This window comes from Pezoporus flaviventris, unplaced genomic scaffold, assembly GCF_033815535.1.
Source record: "Pezoporus flaviventris isolate CSIRO_AGI_PZ_B2104156 unplaced genomic scaffold, CSIRO_AGI_Pfla_v1 ptg000091l, whole genome shotgun sequence".
NCBI classification, from domain to species: domain Eukaryota; kingdom Metazoa; phylum Chordata; class Aves; order Psittaciformes; family Psittacidae; genus Pezoporus; species Pezoporus flaviventris.
The window spans coordinates 974,171-992,688 of NW_026892639.1; the positions used below are offsets into that span (position 1 = coordinate 974,171).

The 18,518-nt window shown below is 49.2% G+C and overlaps 1 protein-coding gene across 1 annotated transcript in view; it reads left to right on the forward strand.

Moving 5' to 3' along the window:
* The first annotated feature begins 316 nt into the window (after nucleotides 1-316).
* WNT3 (Wnt family member 3) overlaps nucleotides 317-18,518 on the forward strand; it is a 30,178-nt gene continuing 11,976 nt past the window's right edge. The window contains exon 1 of the mRNA XM_061475931.1: nucleotides 317-656. Coding sequence (XP_061331915.1) covers nucleotides 577-656 — 80 coding nt within the window. The 5' untranslated portion in view covers nucleotides 317-576. The remainder of the gene's footprint in view (nucleotides 657-18,518) is intronic.

The window sequence follows — 18,518 nt, forward strand, 5'->3', positions numbered from 1 at the left end:
CTTGGCACGCCAAACCACAAGCAAAGTCGGTGCATCCTGGGTTTCTAAGTGAAATTAAAAGCAAAAAAAATAGGGTTTCAAAGTGAAATTAAAACCAGAAACTAAAAAAAAAAAAAAAATTATAAAAGAGCAACAATAAAAACCCAAAACAACCCAACCCAACACCCAAAATCTCAGTGCCCCAGAAAAGTCTCTTGCAAAGAGGGTTTGTCTGTGGAAGCGAGGAACAAAGTTGTGGGGTGGAGGGGGAGGAGAGCGTGATTGACAGCCCTGAGCTGAGACTCATCCCTTACCTTGGGCCATGCGGTCTGATTGGCTGCCTGCTGACATCCCCAAGCCCTGCACTTTTTAATAGACGCTTTTGGATGATCTACAGGGAAAAGGCTTGGAGAGGTGTGTTTCTGACAAGGCAGAAAGTCACCCGCACTACCAGGGACTTGCTTTAACTCTTGTGTTTTGAATTGATTTCTATTGGGTTTGTTTTTTTTTCCTGGGAGGAGGGGGATTCTTCATTTTCACACTTCATGTTTTTCTGAAAACTTCGCTGAGATTCACCCCTTGCACCAGCCTGGACTAATGGATTACCACCTGCTTGGACTAATTTTGTCTTTTCTCTTCAATGGCACAAAGGTCTTAGCCGGTTACCCAATTTGGTGGTAAGATTTCTTCCCTCCCCCCCCTCCCCTTCCCCTCTTTGATTAATGAATTAATGAATTATTAGCTATGGGATCTGTGTGGATGCGTGTTCCTTCCTTCCCACCCTTTGCCCTGCTGAGCTGGCCACAACTGCATGTTTGATTCTAAGCATAATTTCTTCCAATTTGGTAAAGAATGGAAAGTTTGGGGGTTATTTTGAAAGGGCAAGGTTTAGCTTTCCCTTTGCACAAATGGAGTCTTCCCCACCACTCTTTAATTTCTCCATTTTCGTCCCTGTAGCCATAGACATTTGTTTCGGATGTAAAAGGATGCGGTTTTATTTTCTCGTGCAATAGGAATTTTGGCTGTCGTATGACTGCGTAGCAGGGATTTTCTTAATTCCCTTAAATTGCGATCAATCCTTAAAAAAATACCCCATTAATTCTATATTCTTTTTGGCTGCTACAGTTTTTGGACTTCTTTTTCTTCTTTTGTTGTATTCTGTCATGTGAATTTAGTCCGGCAAATAAGCTGAGAACGCAAATGGCACCTGAAGAAAATATTCCTTAGTAAAATTCCTCCAAGATGGATTTTGTTCCTTTGAATGATGGAATTGTCACTTCGCTCCTTGCACCAACAATAAAAATCATCTTTAAAACAATTGGCTCTATCTTATAATGGGCTTGATAAGTAACCTGAGTTAGTTATTTTGCAAATAAAGATGACACTCGATGCATAAATATATGAACAAAATGTAATCGGAACAAAAAAAATCCAGAATCAAATATTTCAGGTCATTGAAACACAGCAGACAGCGAGTTGCATAACAGAAGATTTCAGTTAATTTCTCTCTTTCTCGTGTGGGATTTCTCATTGGAATATATCTCATTAAGTTTCTGTATGTGCCAGGTAGGGGCTGTAGCCTAATGATCTATTATGGCAAAGAGGGAGATGCTGGAATTAGGGAACTAAGATTCTTGGGCTGTTTTCACCTTTCCAGAAAAGTCTTTTCTATTATCACTGGATTATCACCGAATTAGATCCTTTCAGTGCCAACATGGAGATGGCAAGAAGTAGGTGGGAGTGAACTTGGGAATGGACTGCCATGTCTGGGAATATTTAGAAAGCAAAAAGGGAAAAGCTGATTTTTTTTCTTAATAATCTACTTATTACCGTGGATTTTGAGCATGAAAATGTGCATTTCCAGTAGGGAAAGACTGGGAATACAATGAGAAGTCCAAGCTCAGGAAGCATTTAAAAGCTACGCAGGTTCATGAAATGGCTAAATCACAGCAGGTTTTCCTGAAGAATTAAATGATTTCCTCGCTCTGAGTGTGGCTGCCTAACTTCAGGACCTAAGCCTGGGGCAGGGGAGCCTACTGAAACAGAGGCAGCATCACTTTGATTCCTTCCATTCCTTTTCCCCTTCATCTGGGGACCGGCATGGCTGAACAGGGGCGCGCGGTGGGTTGTAGACCAGGTCAAAATTGCATGGCTGGATCTAAAGGCAAGAATCTGCATGGGGCAATGATACCTTGCTGTGACATCAGCTCTCCCAGGGTCTCACCAGCTCCTGCCCTGCCTCAGGCTTTGATATAAAACAGGATTTAACGCCTGAATCAAGGAGGGGTTTGACTCATAGGGTGAGGAACCGAAATCTTCTTGATGAAAAGATTTGGGTTTTTCCCCATGAAGCAAAAACATCCCCATGAACAAAATGTCTCTCCCTGTTTTGAGGAGAAGATGCTGCAGGCAGGTGGCTGCCCCAGGTCCTGGCCTTCTCCAAAATCCCTCCAAGTTCAGCCCAAATGAACAATACAGAGGACATGTAAGACAGAAAGACCGGGGGCACGGCAAGCAGTATCTATGGGAAAGGAGGGAGTCGAACAAGCTGTCTGCAGAATTCCATTCAATAGATCTGCATCGTGCATGGGTTTCGGAGATTCTGGCAATATCAAAGTGCCAGAGAGTCTCTGCAGCACTGAAAAGATGTGTCGAGATGCCCCACTAGGGTTGAGGGCCTTTCATAGGGTTTTAGAAGGGCTTTGAAAGCTGAGGGAGCTGAAGAGCAGAAATATCTGGGCCAGGGCTCCCCGACTGCTCAGGCAGAGACAATGCTTCCCATAGCACACAGAATTAAATATCTCCTTCAGTCCTACTGTAAGCTTTGAATTACAGCTCTGTGGGTCCGGGGTCTTACGTGCACTGTGCTCTAGCATGATAAACACTCTTTCAGAAAGCATCCTTTTCCCGTTGCCTTGCTGATCCTCTGATCTATAGGTAGGCATGGAACTGACTTTGGGGGATGAATCCTACTTGCAGGGTTCAATATGCCCCAAAACAGGAGGAAGGAAGCAAAGACAAGGCAGAGCATCAGCCCAGTCCCCTGCACTGGGCTCCTGCACCCCTCCAGGCCAGACTGGACTAGAGCTCATCAGTGCTTCCTTATCCTCAGCTAAACCCATCTCTGCTGAATACAGGACCTTCAGGAAGACTGCTCTTCTTGCAGGACCCAAGACTGCTGACAGATAGTGCTTGGTCCTGCTGGTGCAACCTTCCTGGGTATTTTTCTATTGTATAGGAAATATTTTGGCAGCAAAATCAAAACAGCTCATTCCTGCTTTGGGACAACTGGGAAAAACTTCAGAGATGAGGAAGCATCTGAATGTGCACAAGGAAAAGAGAATGAAGTGAGAATGAAGCCTCATCACCTTGTAAATGGGTTTAGGGGCAGCTGAAATAATCCAGCTGCTCCATAGTGCAGTCAGACAATGCCAGGAAGCACGACACCAGTGACAGTATGGTGGAAGGGATAAAAGCACAAAGATGGTGCTGCTGAGGCTTTGCTCTGAGTTGTGTTTTTATTGAGGAGCCATGGAAGGATGCTGCACATCTGGTTGTGTTATCTAGAGCACAACCCAACAGCAGCCCTCCAGCTTGACACTGTCATGAGGCCATTGGCCTCAGTGGTGAAACATTACGTGCAAGGCAGCGAGGCTTTTGGCACAGGGAGGAGGGTGGCATGAAAAGGGAAGAACTTTGTGGTGCGAATACAGATGTGCAGTGTCCAGGCTGGTGCCAGCAGGAAGGTGGAGCCACTGGGCTGCAAAGCCCATCAGTCCAGCCTGATGGATTGCTAACAACTCCCTGCCATGCTGTCCCCAACCAACTGGCGTTTCCCCGGTCAACACCTGAGCAAGGTCCAGGGGTATCATGGAGTGTAGACGTAACCTTCCGTGAGCAGGGGTGGTATTTTGCCACAGGTCCAACCCTTCTTCATGTGCTTTCATCCTATTACAGCAGTGAAAAGGAACAAATGGGGCACAGATGGGAAAAGGTCACCTAAATGCTGCCTGTGAGAGGGCTGACAAGAGGAGCTGAAGCCAACAAAAGCTTTCTCTGATCTGTGTCCAACACACTTGGTCTGGGTTGCTGCTGCTAAAAGAGAGGCAAGGAAGGAAGAGATGGAGAGATGTAGTGAGGCCATGGAGAAGGGAACTGCTGCTCTTCCTGATCCTTCAGGAATGGCATGGATGGAACCAAAGTGTGCAGGGGAGCAGTGGTTAGTATCACAACCATGGGTCATGTCAAAAGCCTTGCCAGATGCCAGCAGAAGGGATGGTAGTGACAGTAATCACACTTGCAGTCATGTTTTCAGTCCCAAGTACTCCAGTGGCAGCATGGACAACAGAACATGTCTGAGCCATTGGAGGTCCAGCATTTAGATGGACTGATGGATGGAGCCAGAGCTTTCTGGTAACGTCCTGAGAGAATTCAGATGAAAATATAGCCCATGGCCAGACCCTGACACCAGTGCAGGCTAACAGAGATACTATGGCCCAAGAAACAACTCGAAACCACTCCCAGGATGCCAATACATGGGCAGGGGCTAAAAAAGACAATGAGGGAGAAAACTCCACCCATGGACTGAGAGAAAACACCAAATGCTTCCCTCTTCCATGAGCATCGTTCAACAAGAAGTCTTGAAACCCTCCGGTGTGTCCCTCACCTGGAGAAAGGAGCCAGACTGGGAGTCATTGGTGTAAACAGGGAGTAAAAAATCAGTCCTACTCCTCTCCTGGTTCCTCAAGACAGAGTAATAACAGGTCACTGCCTATAACTGTGACCCTCATCAAGTGCATCTTCCCATCCAGCATTCAGTAGCCTCTAAGCAGATGACTTGAAAGAATGGATGGCTTTGGCTGTCATGTTATTAAATCTTATTTCTATCCCTCAGAAATCCTTTCAGGGGAAGCTGAAGGCTATGGCAGCTGGCTGCGGATCCCAGTGGCCTTGGGCCCCTAGGAAGAGGCAGATAGAAACTTATAAACATGTTCTCACTGGCCCCAGAGTTGCTTCCTCATTAAGAAAACCCTGTAAGTGAAAACCATTTGCATGCAGATGTAGTCTGAGGTGACATGTAACTTGTCTGCTTTAGCTTTCAGCATCTCACCTTGCTGGGATGAATGGGAGCCTTCATTCTCTTGGCACTCTTGGGGTTTTTTCGTTCTCTGAAGGTTCAAAACATCTATATCCTGGAGCTGTGTTTTGCTATAGGCATGTGGCCCTTAAGGCTTTATTCAAAAGGAGCAAAATAGCATCAGAACATGAGAGTGGGTTTCCTGATGCAAATCCAGCTGCTGTAGCACCAGAAAGGAGGGAAAAGACCCCTTGTATAAACTTCCTACAGCTTAAAATGCATTCAGTTCTAGGGAAAAATGACGAAGACAGTGGTGGGGTTTGTCAGGGACAGAGATGCCAGCGCTTGCCACGCAAGCCCAGAGGTGCTGCTCTGGCTCCTGGTTTGGCTCCACCAGCAGCCTGTCCTGGCACACGAACCTCCGACCTGGAAAGGCTGACACACAACCCCCCATCCTCTCCTGCTGACGCTGCTGAGGGGTGTTCACACCCGCCGGCGGCTGTAGTCTGCATGTGCCAAAGCCTGCCTGAAGGTACCCGGCAGTTGCGGTGAGGCCGGCGGTGATGAGGAGAGATGCTGGGGTGATGCGCGGCTCCCGATCAGAGCTGTCAATAAATAACGGCCACCGGCATTCCTGTGGGTTTAAAGGCTGAGGTTGGATCTAAGGCAGAAGCTCTTCCCTGTGAGGGTGCTGAGGCGCTGGCACAGGGTGCCCAGAGAAGCTGTGGCTGCCCCATCCCTGGCAGTGTTCAAGGCCAGGTTGGACACAGGGGCTTGGAGCAAGCTGCTCCAGTGGAAGGGGTCCCTGCCCGTGGCAGGGGTTGGAGCTGGGGGAGCTTTAAGGTCCCTTCCAACCCAAACCAGGCTGGGATGCTATGATTTTCCCATAGTTAGGCGTGGCCAGGGGGAATACGTGGTTATTCCATGCTGTGAAAGAGAACATTACAAGCTGGAAGTCAGATTCATGCTGCATGTACTGCACAGCACACGCGTATGGGCAGCCCCAGTCGCTGCCAGAGGAGGGCTTTTGAAGCCATACAGCCTTGTGAACCTCAGCATTGTGAACCCTCACCTCTCCTTGTGAAGCCGGGTCTTGGCAGTGTTAGCATGCTCAGGTAGCATCTCTTAGTTTTCACTGTCCCCTACCTGGCAGAGTGCAGTGTGGTGGAGTCCTGAGCTCGGTAACAGCTTCAAAAAGATCCCAGAAAACAACAGCACAGAGCAGTGAGAAATGTGTGCGTTCCCCTAAATATCAGGAAGTGTTGTTCCCTCAACACCTAACCCAGGAGTGCCCCAGCCCCAGCGATCCACTCCGTCCTGCAGTGCCAACACAATCCCGGAGGCAGATGAACACAGGGAGAAGGGCTCTGACTCACGTAAAGACTTAAAAGTGTTTCTGCCCTTAAGCCAGAAATCACAGAATCCCAGCCTGGTTTGGGCTGGAAGGGACCTTAAAGCTCATGCAGTTCTAAATCCCCTCTCACAGGCAGGGACACCTTCCACTAGAGCAGTTACCATTCTTGTAACTAAACTCAGAAGTAAATGCAAGTGGTCCCAAAGAGCTTTTAAGGGACAGTTTGATTGTGAACTGGTTGCTTCTCATTTGAAGCTTTCATTAAAAGCAACACTTGACAAAGTGAAGCACCCCATGTAAGAGCATTGGGAATTCAGGGGGCACTTCTGGCCACCCCTTACTCTTGGTTGTGGGGTGCTGGGGATGCTGGAGGCTGCCAGCCAGGGGGTTCACCCATTTCCCAGCTACACAGCAACACTCACCTTGATGGGGTCAGGTAGAAACCTCACACCCCACTGGTACAGCCGTGTGTGTGCGCAGGCAGAGAGCTGGTGACGGTGGTTACCCACAGGAACGTGAACTCACAGCTGGGCTCATCTCTGGCACACCGAGCTGTGTGCTGGGCTGCACTGGGAGGAGGATTGAGGGCAGCTGTCATTGCCTGCTTGGCATTTGGGGCACCTGCAACACTGCGTTGAGGAGTGCCCTGCATTAGCTCAAGAGGGAAGCAGAGAAACTGGAGAGAGGCCAGTGGGTGCTTCCAAGGCGGTAAAGGATTTGGGGTACATGGCTCAGCAGGAAAGCTGGTGGGACCTGGGCTTATTTAAACTGGCCAAGAGGATGCTGAGGGCAATTCAACAGCAGCCTGTGGCTTCTTGAAAGGCTCTTACAAATGTGATAGAGCCAATCTTTGTTCTGTAGTGCCAAACAATAGAAAAAGGGACAATTGCCACAAGCTGGGGACTTCCTTATTGCAGGATTGCACCCTCCTTGCTCAGGGTGGTGTGCCCTAAGCCAGGTTCTCATGGAGGTGAGGAGCTGCTGTCCTTGGACCTTTGCAGACCTCCACTGCACAAAGACCTAGCAATCAAGCAGCTCTCATCCATGTGACAGCCCAAGGCTTACAATGGCAACATACAGCCTAACACCCATGCCAAGGAGAACCTTGATGGTCACTTATCACCCCTGTTATGTCTACATGTCTTCTGTGCCTAGAAATGAGCCATTGCCACTCCAACTAGGTCACGACAGGTCTCACAGTTAATGCTTTCTTGCTGCTTCTGTCTTGGCTCTGTTGGTCTCCAGGTCCTGTAGTGCAGTCACTGCTCTAGTGGGTGTGTGAGCCAAGGAGAGCTGTACGAATGCCTCCAGCCCTCCCTCCATCCCTGCAGGCACAGCACAGACCTGGGCAGTCTGAGCCCTCGGAGGCTCTAAGATCCCTAAATCACTTCTAACTCTGAAATTACACATTCACCATGTAGCTGATGCTCTGTGGGACAGAAACCGCCGTGTGAGCAAGAGTGTGGTACCCTCCTGCAGCAGGAGAACCAAGCTGCTTCAATCAGGGGATGCGTAACGTAGAGATATCATAGCTGGCTGGGTTAGCGACGGTGCTTGTTTAGGTCAGCCTCACTGTAAACACTTTCAGCATTGTAGGACTCAGTTGCATGACTTGGGTTGAGCCATAGTGGTATCTATGGCAATTTGGCTCAACTGGAGCCTCTTTTGGAGGTTTTGCCAGGCCTGAACGAAACATCCGGGCCAGGTTTAGCAGGAGCCTTAGCAGCTATGGGTTGTTGTCTTCCCACTGACCCATGTTTGGCTGGGTTTAATATGTGACAGCATCTCAAACGGGGAGCATTCCTGAGCATTAAAACAGAAGGAATTCTGGATTCAGAGTCCAGCCATTCAGCCATGCGGACACATCCAGTGTCCCTGGTGAAAGTCAAGGCCTTTGTCTGCTCAAGAAATGCTTCTGAGTAGCTATTACCACTTTTTCAACATTATAATGCTCATACCAAAGGCTTTTTGAAGGTGGATTTGTGGCTGTTATTTGTGTTCAAATGGGTATGATATCTTGTGGACATCATGTCTTGGGAGATACAGTCAGACCTGGAAATAAAACCCCAGGAGGCTGGCATTCTTTCTCTATTTGAGCACACTCGTACTCTCAGTGTCCTAAAGGCAATGACTCTGTATGAGGCTTGTAATGGAAACTGTGCTCAACCTAAAAGCATAGCTCTGAAATGTTATTAAACTATGTCTAAATATCCTAATTTATAGCAAGAGGATTGCAGTGGGAATTCCACCCCAGAAAGGCAGGATCCTCCTACATGCAAATCACCAAAGCATGGTCTGCTGCTACCTGTCTCTAAGGTAGACCTCCACAAAGTCTATTGTAGGTCTGATGACCCGGTGTCTTCCCTCTGTTGGTAGCCAGAGCCACCTCATGACTGAAGACAGGACACCTATTTTCCACTGGCTGTTGCTGGAATGAGACAAATTTGATGTTCACCAGCTCGTGCTTATATCCATAATCTCACTCCTCAAAGGCTCTGCAATGGGAAGGAGTCATCAGGAACTTGGCTGTATAATTTACATAGGACATGGACAGACAATTATAGCTCATGTTCCTTAAATTACTCCAAGTTTAATTTTAATTCTGGTGGCAGATGCAATCTTCTTTTTGCTGACTTGATCTGAAGTTCATTTTGTCTCTACAAACTGAAGTGATTTAATATCCCTCCAGTTCGCAGGTAATATTAGAGCAATACTGGCTGTAATGGAAAGCTTCTGATATCAGGCTGTATTACTTAAGGTTGTTCAGTTGAAGTTTTCAGGATAAAGGCCGTATCTGATGAGGCATAGGCTGAGAAACACTGTGTTGGGATTAACACTTAGAGCTTTTTTCACACTGTCTGTGCATCGACTGTATATGATTTCCAGTTTTTCCTATGATAATACCTATGAAAAGAAAGCTTAGGACCAGGAGTACCTTGAGAGTCCCCACCTCTTCCAGCCCAGGAACCCTTGGTTTACCATTTACTCTGACTAGGAGTATAGCCAGGTCTCCTTAAAAACACCAAACAACCCCCAAACCAGAAGGCATTTGCAAACCACTGGGTCAGGCAATGATCCTTTACACATGTATCTCACCTCCCTTGTCTAACGCATTACCCTACCTGTTTCCAGATCACGCATGCAGCACACGAAGTAGAGAGACACGCTAGTGCTGATGCAGGTTAGTGAAGGAAACCCCCACTGGCACCTAAGAAAGAAACTGTGAGAAACCCTTGGCTGAAAGGGCTTCTATTGCACAAGCTTGAGAAGTGGAACCACAAAAACGTGAGCCCCAGGACCGTCAGGGTAGCAGCTTTCCCACCTCTGAGAGCATGAAAGGAGCGTGTTTTGATAAGGAAATCTGCTCTGATAAAAAAGCTTTCCAACTCCTTTGCTAAAGATGCGTTTCCTGATTTGCTAATTCGTCTTTTTCACCATTCTCTGAACCCGTGGGGTTTTAATTAACCTGACAAATGTAATCAGGTTCAACTGGCACCTTTCCCAGTGCTTGCATCTTGCACTTGTGAATGAGAAACACTTTTCCTGAGCCCTCCTAGCACTGCACTGCCTCAGAGATCTTCCTCCACCTTTTCAACAGATTGACCCTCCAAGTTTGGAACGGAAGGGGGTCGTGTTAGGTGATAAAAATCTCAGTTTGCTTCTTTATTCTAACCCCGTTTCTGCGTCTCACACTCACCCGGTTTTCCTGCAGTGATTTGCTAGAAATAGTGAAGAATTGTAAGTAAGATCCTTGATAAATGTCACCGGGGCTTTTCACAGCTCCAGAGGAGTCCTAACAAGTGCTACTCAAACCCCTACTCCTTGCTCCTCTCCACCCACTGGGTAGATGCAGTGCAGGTAGCTTCATCTTAGCTACTGCCTTACATTAGCGGATTGGGGTTTACGTGCAGAGCCCTATGTGGCAGAGCAGGACAATGGCCTCAGCTGAAACATCTGCAGCCCATCAGATGACTCCCATCGGCTGCATGTACAACACAGACACGTCCAGGCTTATCTGCAAGCCTCACAAAATGATTTCTTGTCTTGTAGGGCTTACCACTTCAGCCTCCAGCCCAGATCCCAGCCTGGGAATAGCACAGCTATCCCATGCCTCAGCTGGGCGATTCCCTCCTCACTGATTCGGTTTTCACCTGATCTCCTGATACTGCTGATGCTCTCAGAACAATGCTTGGTTTGGGTTTCTTCCTTGGTGCAAAAGACTTTCAATTGCCTTTTAGAATTAACTATTGCATTGTATGTGCTCTGGCCTCATTACCTTAAACTCACCTTTAACGAGTTTTCGATGAAATCCACCTGGTTTCTGTTTCACGTGGTTACACCCAGTTGTGGTTACCTGTGCATTTTCACTGTTCTTTTCAGTTTGCTCATGTTCTCCCGTAAATCTCCTGAAAATAAGACCTCAACAAATGAAAATCTCCTTTGTGGCTTCCGTGGGGCATGGCCTGTTGCTTCTGTTTGCTTGAGAAAGCTGAAAGAGCCTGGGAGCTGACATAAGACCTTACAAAAAGGGAGCCTTTGCCTCTAACTAAGGCAACAGTGGTACAATGGTCAGGATCATAGTTTTAGGGAATTAAGCTCTACCAAACTCCCCGAAGGAGTCTTAACCCATGTCTGCTGGGGCCTTGTCTGCAGTCTTCACAGCCTTATTATGAATAGTGGTCTTGTACCTTGGGGGCAACCTTTACTCAACCTTTGATCAGATAAATGAGCTTGCACAAAGGCACTACAAGGAGAATTAGGAACAGCCAGACAATAGGGAGACACTGGTGATAGCGCCGTCATCTACACAGGCTAAATAGTCTGAGGCTTGAAAACCAGCTTTTTACCCCAGAGGTCACAGATGAGGCTTCCCAGATGTTCAGGAATGATGGCATTCCATTCAGCACAGCTGTTTCCAGAGCTGAGGCAGACATGCATTGCCATGGTGGCATCTCCCCACCATACCACTAATGCTACTCCACCTACCCACACTGCAATAACTTGCTTAGCCCAGTGCAGGAGGCCTGGCTAACTACTGGAACCTGCATAGACTGGGCAAAGCCACCTTTTATCCTTGCCTTATTTCTCATGGTGTTTCCCTTGGTATTTAGTTGGTGGCTGGGTTTCAACCATGACACCTACATAACCGAGATTACTTGTGGAGGAGCTACAACAGCGGCCACGTTGACCTTTGGAGCAGCCCCAGTGCATTAGCCAGTTCAACATTATCTGCAATGCCCATGGTAGTTTATCCCCCACATCCTTCTAGAGCCCAGCACCCCACCACTCTGAATGCTGCTCCATGGAAACGGGATAGCAGAGGTGCAATTCTTCACCACCATAAACCATCCGAACTAACTCTAGATCTGGTTTACAGAAGATCCAACTCAGCTTTTCCATGCTGTATCTGACAGAAAGCACTTTAAGATCCAGTTCATTCAGCTGCAGCAGAACCGGGTGCCTTAGTCTCAGCCACACTGCCCAGAGTGGCCAGAGCCACGCTCCGTACAAGACCATAGCATCCACTCTCTCCTCTTGGGTAAAACAAGAGGACCCTCTTGGGGTACCCTCCTGCTGTTTATAGGAGCAGAATCACCCCTGGTATCTTCAGTCCTGATTTCAGGGCACAATGAAGGGCTCTCCAAAGACAGGCATCATAGATCACACGCCAGATTATGGGGCAGTGGGGTGGATGTAGCAATTCTCATCCAAGGTGTTCAACTGGAAGTTCCCATAGTATCTGAGAACTGAACAGACGCTTTTCAATGCCAAAGCTGGTGGCTCACGGTGGTGATTTCCAGACAGCTGACACTGACCACTACTGAGGTCAGCTACCACCAAAGCCTCTCAAGGCAACACCCCAAACTGGAGGCCCATGGACTGACCAACAGGGAATGACCAGTATGTCCATTGGTCTGAGTGGAGAGGTGCCTCTTCCTTCCCTTTGTGTCTGGATGGAGCGTCCCATCACTCCCATTCCCTCCCTAGCAGGAAATGCCCCTCCATCAGTGCCAGCGCTGGGGAAGGAGGTGGGAAAGGGAGGTGAATTCAAGCGGTGGGCTATTGCTCTGCTGGGAACGCCTCGCGGGCAGGACTGGCAGTGGGATGGGGCAGCAGCACCGACAGATGTGGAGGCTGTGGTCACACACTGGGCACAGGCAGATCCGCAGCCCTGCCAGCACTCAATGATTTGGAGCGAGCAGGTCTCCAAGCGAATTTCAGTGGCTCTCTTTGGAGGCAAGGGCTTGCAGTGCTGAAAGCCTTGCTGTGTTTATTGCAGTCGCAGCCTGGAAGCCTTCATTTGCATATGCAAATCATATGCAATTATGTAAATTCGGGGGAGAATATTATCACAGTCCCTGCAGAATAGATTCTCTCCCATGGCAAATCACTTGATTGTGTTTTCTAAACTGAGAGTGACATTGCTTTGACCAGGCATTACTGAACATAACATTTATATCTGACGCACAAGACAATAAAGGAGCCCAGTTCCTGGACACAAACCCTTGTCACCAACTTTATTCAGGCTGCATTCATTAGGAAGAGAAGCAGATTCCAGCTCCCAAGCCCTGCCCACCCCCATTCCCATCCTTCCAGCATTTGCTGTCAAATAAGTCAAAGCCAAACCGTGTGAGATGCCAAGACAAAGGGGGGGAAGCAGATGCCAAATCACTTTCAGGCCCATGACAGAGCCCTGAGTCACCCAAACTGGAGCAGCTCTCCCAGAATGGGCTCATCTCACAAAAGTGCTGTTGCTGCAGCAACACTAATCCACACGCCAGTGGGCAGAGGGATAATGGAAGGGATGCAACAGCAGATTCGTTTGCTCATGCTCAGACAAGGGGAAACTGGAGTAACCCAGAGGCATCTGCTTGCTCTGGTACGAAGCCCTTTGCTGTTGTGAGGACTCCTCAGGAAAAGGGCCTGTGACACTGGAGGGAACTGGCTCCAGTGCAGGTGAATGGCTCAGGTCTGACCCCGCTCTCAATCCCACAGATGGAGCAAGAGGGACCTGACCAAGTTCCCTTCGCTGCCTGGGCTGCGAGAGGGCCAAGGCTGGACCGTGCATCACACCACCTCCGATCTGAGGAGCATCCAGGTCCTGGATCCCTCCATAGCAATCGCTTGTGTCACCAGCAGGTTCAACCCTAAAGCTGACATAGGGACTGCAAAGAGAGTGGATACTGGCACAGGGCACGGGGCCAGGCTGCCCCATCAAGGGTGTGGGCAGGACACTGAGGATGAAGCACATCAAATAACTCAGGAGAGAAATCCAGGCCCAAGCTGGGAACAAGAGGCTGTATGTCCATGGGGCTGCCTGCCCTAGGGAGCCCAGAGCATAATTTTACCTTAATCCTTTCTCAGTTGTGATGCCTGGTGCTCTCCGTCCTCTTGTGAGAAAGGAAAGTCTGCTTCTCTGACAGGAGATCCAAAACCAGCATGGCTCTTCCTCACATCTCCACCAACATCAGTGATGGGCTGCTGTTCCAGCACATACAGATGCCTGGACTGCTCACACGAGAGCCAAGGCAACTCACAGCCATGCACTTCTGGCTCCGTGCTCCACCATGGTCCACATGAGCTAAGAGGAGGCAACCCAAGTCCTGACCTAAAAGACATCAATCTCCAACACAGAGCTTTTGCTGTGCAGGTCAGGTGTGCAGGGCAGGATCCATGCTGGTAGCAAACATACAGTTTTGGGAATGCCTGACAAGGATGCTGTCTCCAGGGTATATGATCTCTGGAAAGGATGGGGGACGGAGAGAAGCAAAGGGTATGCAGGAAGCCTGTGCTAGACCATTAAACTGATCCAGGTTTGGTCCAGGGACACTACACTTAGCGCTGCCGAAGGAGCTACTGCCGCAGCTCGACGTGCAGGACTGCTCTGGGTAGCAGAATTTGTGTCTGCTCTTGAGCCATAAGGACTCAAACCCCAGCTGAGGCTATGAAAGAGGTGCTCAGAAGGCAGACACTGCAGGGCATGGGGGGAGCTCGCCGGCTGCTGGGGGTGGTGGGAGCAGCTCCCAGGTTCCATTGGCATTTGCAGACCGTGGATGGGTTGCAGGCAGAGCACTTGAAAACTGTTTAAAGCTGATCCCTTCACAAAGCTCGTTTGGATCACAAAGGAACAGAGCAGTTCCAGGCCCAGAAATAATCTGCAGGGGACAGAGGAACTTTCCTCAGTGCTCTTTGAGCTCGAGGGCACTATTTCAGCATCACAGGCTACCGCACTGGGGGGGTAACCAGCGCAGCCATTTGGGGAACCCGGTATCCTTCCTCCATCCCCTGCACCAGGGGCTTGGATTCATTCGTGGGCTGCACTTCTAATGTTATTTCAATTGGCTTAAACTTGTTCCATACAGTACCCCCATGTCCTTCCGTGTGTATCACCTGATACTGAAACCTGATGGAGGAGTTAACCTTTGTTTAGAGAGGAAATAAGGAATAATGTGGATTTCCCAGCAGCCCCCCGTACACTACAGCTGGATCCAAGCTCCTCCAGTGCTGCCCAAGCATATCCACCTCCTTTTGCTGCCTCTGTCAGGGCAGCCACTATCGATAGGTGCAAAGGACTACGGCAGAAATCACAGCAGGACACAGGCCATATGGGCTCTCCCTCTTCAAAACCCAGAGGACAGGGGAAAAAAGAATTCTCCTTGCAAAGCCAGGCAGGGCTGTGCACTGCAATCACTGGATTTGATCCTTTTACCCTAAGGGTGAGGAATTCATTTGTAGTGGCTCAAATGGCTCTTTCAGACAAGCACAGGCTGCATTTGAAGACAGCGTCAGAGAACCTGCAGCAAGCGTTGTCTTTTCCTTTGAAACTTGTGTCTTTGCATTTTGCTGGTCTGAATTCCCACTCCCCAGCCATTGTCCTGCCCTCTTCTGCTGGACACAAAGTCTTAATCTTCCCCTTCTTCTCACTGTAACTAAATAATCTCTCAGAAGTCTTTCCAATAGACTAATCAAACTGTCAACATAAGCCAGTGCCTCAGCTCACTGCTATTGCTCTTTTGTCCCCTTTCCATGTTTAACAGCCTATTTACAACAAGGAGGAGGGTTAAACCACTCCACTTTCTGCAGTAACAGCTTGCAGCATCATGTGCTCTTGACTGGACAAGAGAGCACACACTTGGCCAGAACTCAATGAAGGCAACAGGGGGACAAAGCTATCCTTAATGTGTCCGGGAGAAAAGGTGTAGGCAACCCTCAGAGCCTGGGAGCTGGGTAATCCAATTTCATAAACATGGCTCTGCCCTCTTTCCCCTTGGATGTCTTATTTAACTTTGCTGAATGTCAAAGGGGATGGTTGCATTCTCATGGAGATACCATTGTAGGTGGCTACGACTCGCAAGCTTCATTAAAGCACTGTGTGGCTGCTGTTAGAGAGGTCACATCTGTGATCAGGCTTTCACGTGCCCCAGCAGTACCTGTACACTGCAGGCTTGAGGAGATGCTCCTGGACCATCAGGCATAGCAGAGAGGGTGTCCTTTGGTGAACGCTGCAAGCCAGGCACCAGCGGTCCCAGCAGAGCTGCTGCCTGTGGGTTTGCTCATGATGATGCTTTAGAGCCTGTTTCTGGCTCGTGACTCATCTTGGAGCTGGGCACTTCCTATTTCAGCTCATCCCACCTCCTGCTGTGGCACTAAGGGAAAAGAGGTATTGTCAGGGCAAGGGGAAAGTGCCACAGAAAGCTTTGGCTTTGACTGCCCAGGTGAGCACCAGGATGGTCATTCTTGAAGAACTTTATCCTTTGGCATCCTCTACGTTCATTTTCAATAGGCATTCCTGCGCTCCCCATTCCAAACTACAACTGCAGCGCCTAAGAGACAAATGCTTTAAGTGTCCTCTAGGGGATTTAGATTTCTTCAACCAAACTCAGCTCATTTCCACCTAGGGAAAAGGCACCTGATAAAGCAAAATCAGTGCAACAGTTTACCCCTCTCAGAAGAGAGCAGACCAACCGCTCCATCTCTCTTCCCTTTGCCAGCACCTTATTCTCCCTGCCAAGCACTCACCCCTATTCACTTGTGTCTGGTCGGGCATCTCTTTTGATCAAAGCCAAATCCAATGGGACTTGCTAAATTGTCAGAACCCCAACTCAGCAAAACCCAAACCAGAGTCAGTGTCAGGGGAACACTGGGGCAGGGCAGCTGAGACATTTGATTTCATTCTCTCACATTCTCTCACTGTAAAAACAGTGCAAAACAGTGGCCGGGCGGATGCGGGGATGCGGGTGATGGGTGCAGGTCCATACACGGGGGTGCAGCTCGTGTCAGGCCTACAGGAGCAAAGGAGATAAGGAAAAACAAGGTGGAATAAACCAAGACTGAATTCAGTTCATGCGGCAGAAGTCTCATCACAAACCTTCTGCCCTTGCTCAGATCCTGGAGGTGCTCTGCCCTTCTCTGCAGCCAGCCTTCAGGCAGTGAAGCCGCTGTGCATGGCATTGCCTGGGAGTTGAGGGCAGGTTCAACTGACCTAACTTGAGAAGTCCCTCCCTAACTCCCTGTGGGGTCACGGGAGCTTCCCTGCAGTGCGGTTCCGCTCCTCTGCAGTGACTCTACGTGGACTCAGGGTGCACAGGGAAGAGAGAAGCCACATCCCACTGACAGCAGTGACTTCTGGCTTTAGAGTGGGGGAAAAGACAAACAGGCTGCTCCTTCGTAGGAGGGATGCTCTGTTTTGGCAATCTTTCGAATGGTTGGAATTGCAGAATGAGAAATACATAGAGTGATGCCTCATATTCCCCAGTGTAAACACCCACAGAGCCCACCCTGAGCAGGACAACCTCCTCCTCAGCCACCTCCTTCCAACACTTACCCAGCACGCTTCCTTGAGCCTCATCCTGGCTTCTTCCTTCTCTGGCTTTCCCTTTTTGCTGTATCACTGCACCCATTAACCTCCACCTCCTTCCCATTCATGTCTCCCTGGGATTAAATGCTCAGAGCTTAGAGTAATCCATCCTCTGCCAGTCTGTCTACAGGGCAAGCTTCTTCTTGCCTTCTCTGCCATCCATCTACTCACTGGCACTTCCTTTTCCTGCTGCGGTGTCTCTGCCAGGCTCCCTACCCTCCTTCAGTGCCCAGTTAGCAACGACGTGGGACAGGACTTGTTGAGCCCCTAGGAAAGTGGCTCAGGTCCCATCTCAGGGACCTCAGAAGAAATTGGTCTCTCTGCTCCTAAAGGCTGGCCTGTGCCAGCACCCTCCCAGGGAAGAGCTTCTGCCTAAGAGCTCATCTCAGTCCCCTCTGGCAGGTTAAAGCCATTCCCCTCGTCCTGTCCCTACATCCCTTGTCCCAAGCCCCTCTCCAGGTTTCCTGCAGCCCCTTTAGGCACTGGAGCTGCTCTCAGGTCTCCCCTTCAGGAGCCTTCTCTTCTCCAGGCTGAACAAGCTCAAGATAATGGGGCTTTTCATTTGACTTAATGCAAATGTAGCCTGGGATGTGTTTCAGTAGCTACTTCAGCATCAGTGTGGATTGGAGGCTAAAATAAAACAACACCAGCACCTCCCTGTGTTCCTCAGACCCTAAGCAGCTCCTCAGCATCCCTTTGTAGCATTCATTTTTCAGCTATACCTGAGAAATCATCGGTCTCATCTCTCAAAATAAAAGCACATGCAATAAGAGCACCTCTCCCTTCATCTGGGATTACAGGCAGGGTACACGGCGTCCACCCCTCAGAGCACTCCTCAAAGGATCATTTCATTAAGTGCTTTCTCCTCGGTTCCTTCTGGAAACAGCCAACATTCCTCCACAATCGGAGCAGGGTGCCAAGTTCCCAACCCGCCGGTGCCATGTGCTCCGGAACAACACGGGTTGATCACCCTTGGTCTTTCCAAGATCCTCTCCTGGGGCACTGCCCATCTCTGGGAAGATGCTCGTGTCCTGCAGTGCTTAGAGGAGGGATTAAGCCCTCCTAAGCAGAGGTTGCTGGTAGAGGGCTGTAGGTAGGACACAGCTCGTGGATGGAGGCACCACTGGGTTGCATGAATCACAGAATCAGCTGGGTTGGAAAGCTAAGCTCATCCAGTCCAACTGCTCCCCAGCACTGGCACTGAGGGGCCAATTGTGGCCAATAAATAAGTCACCCAGGACCTAGAGGCA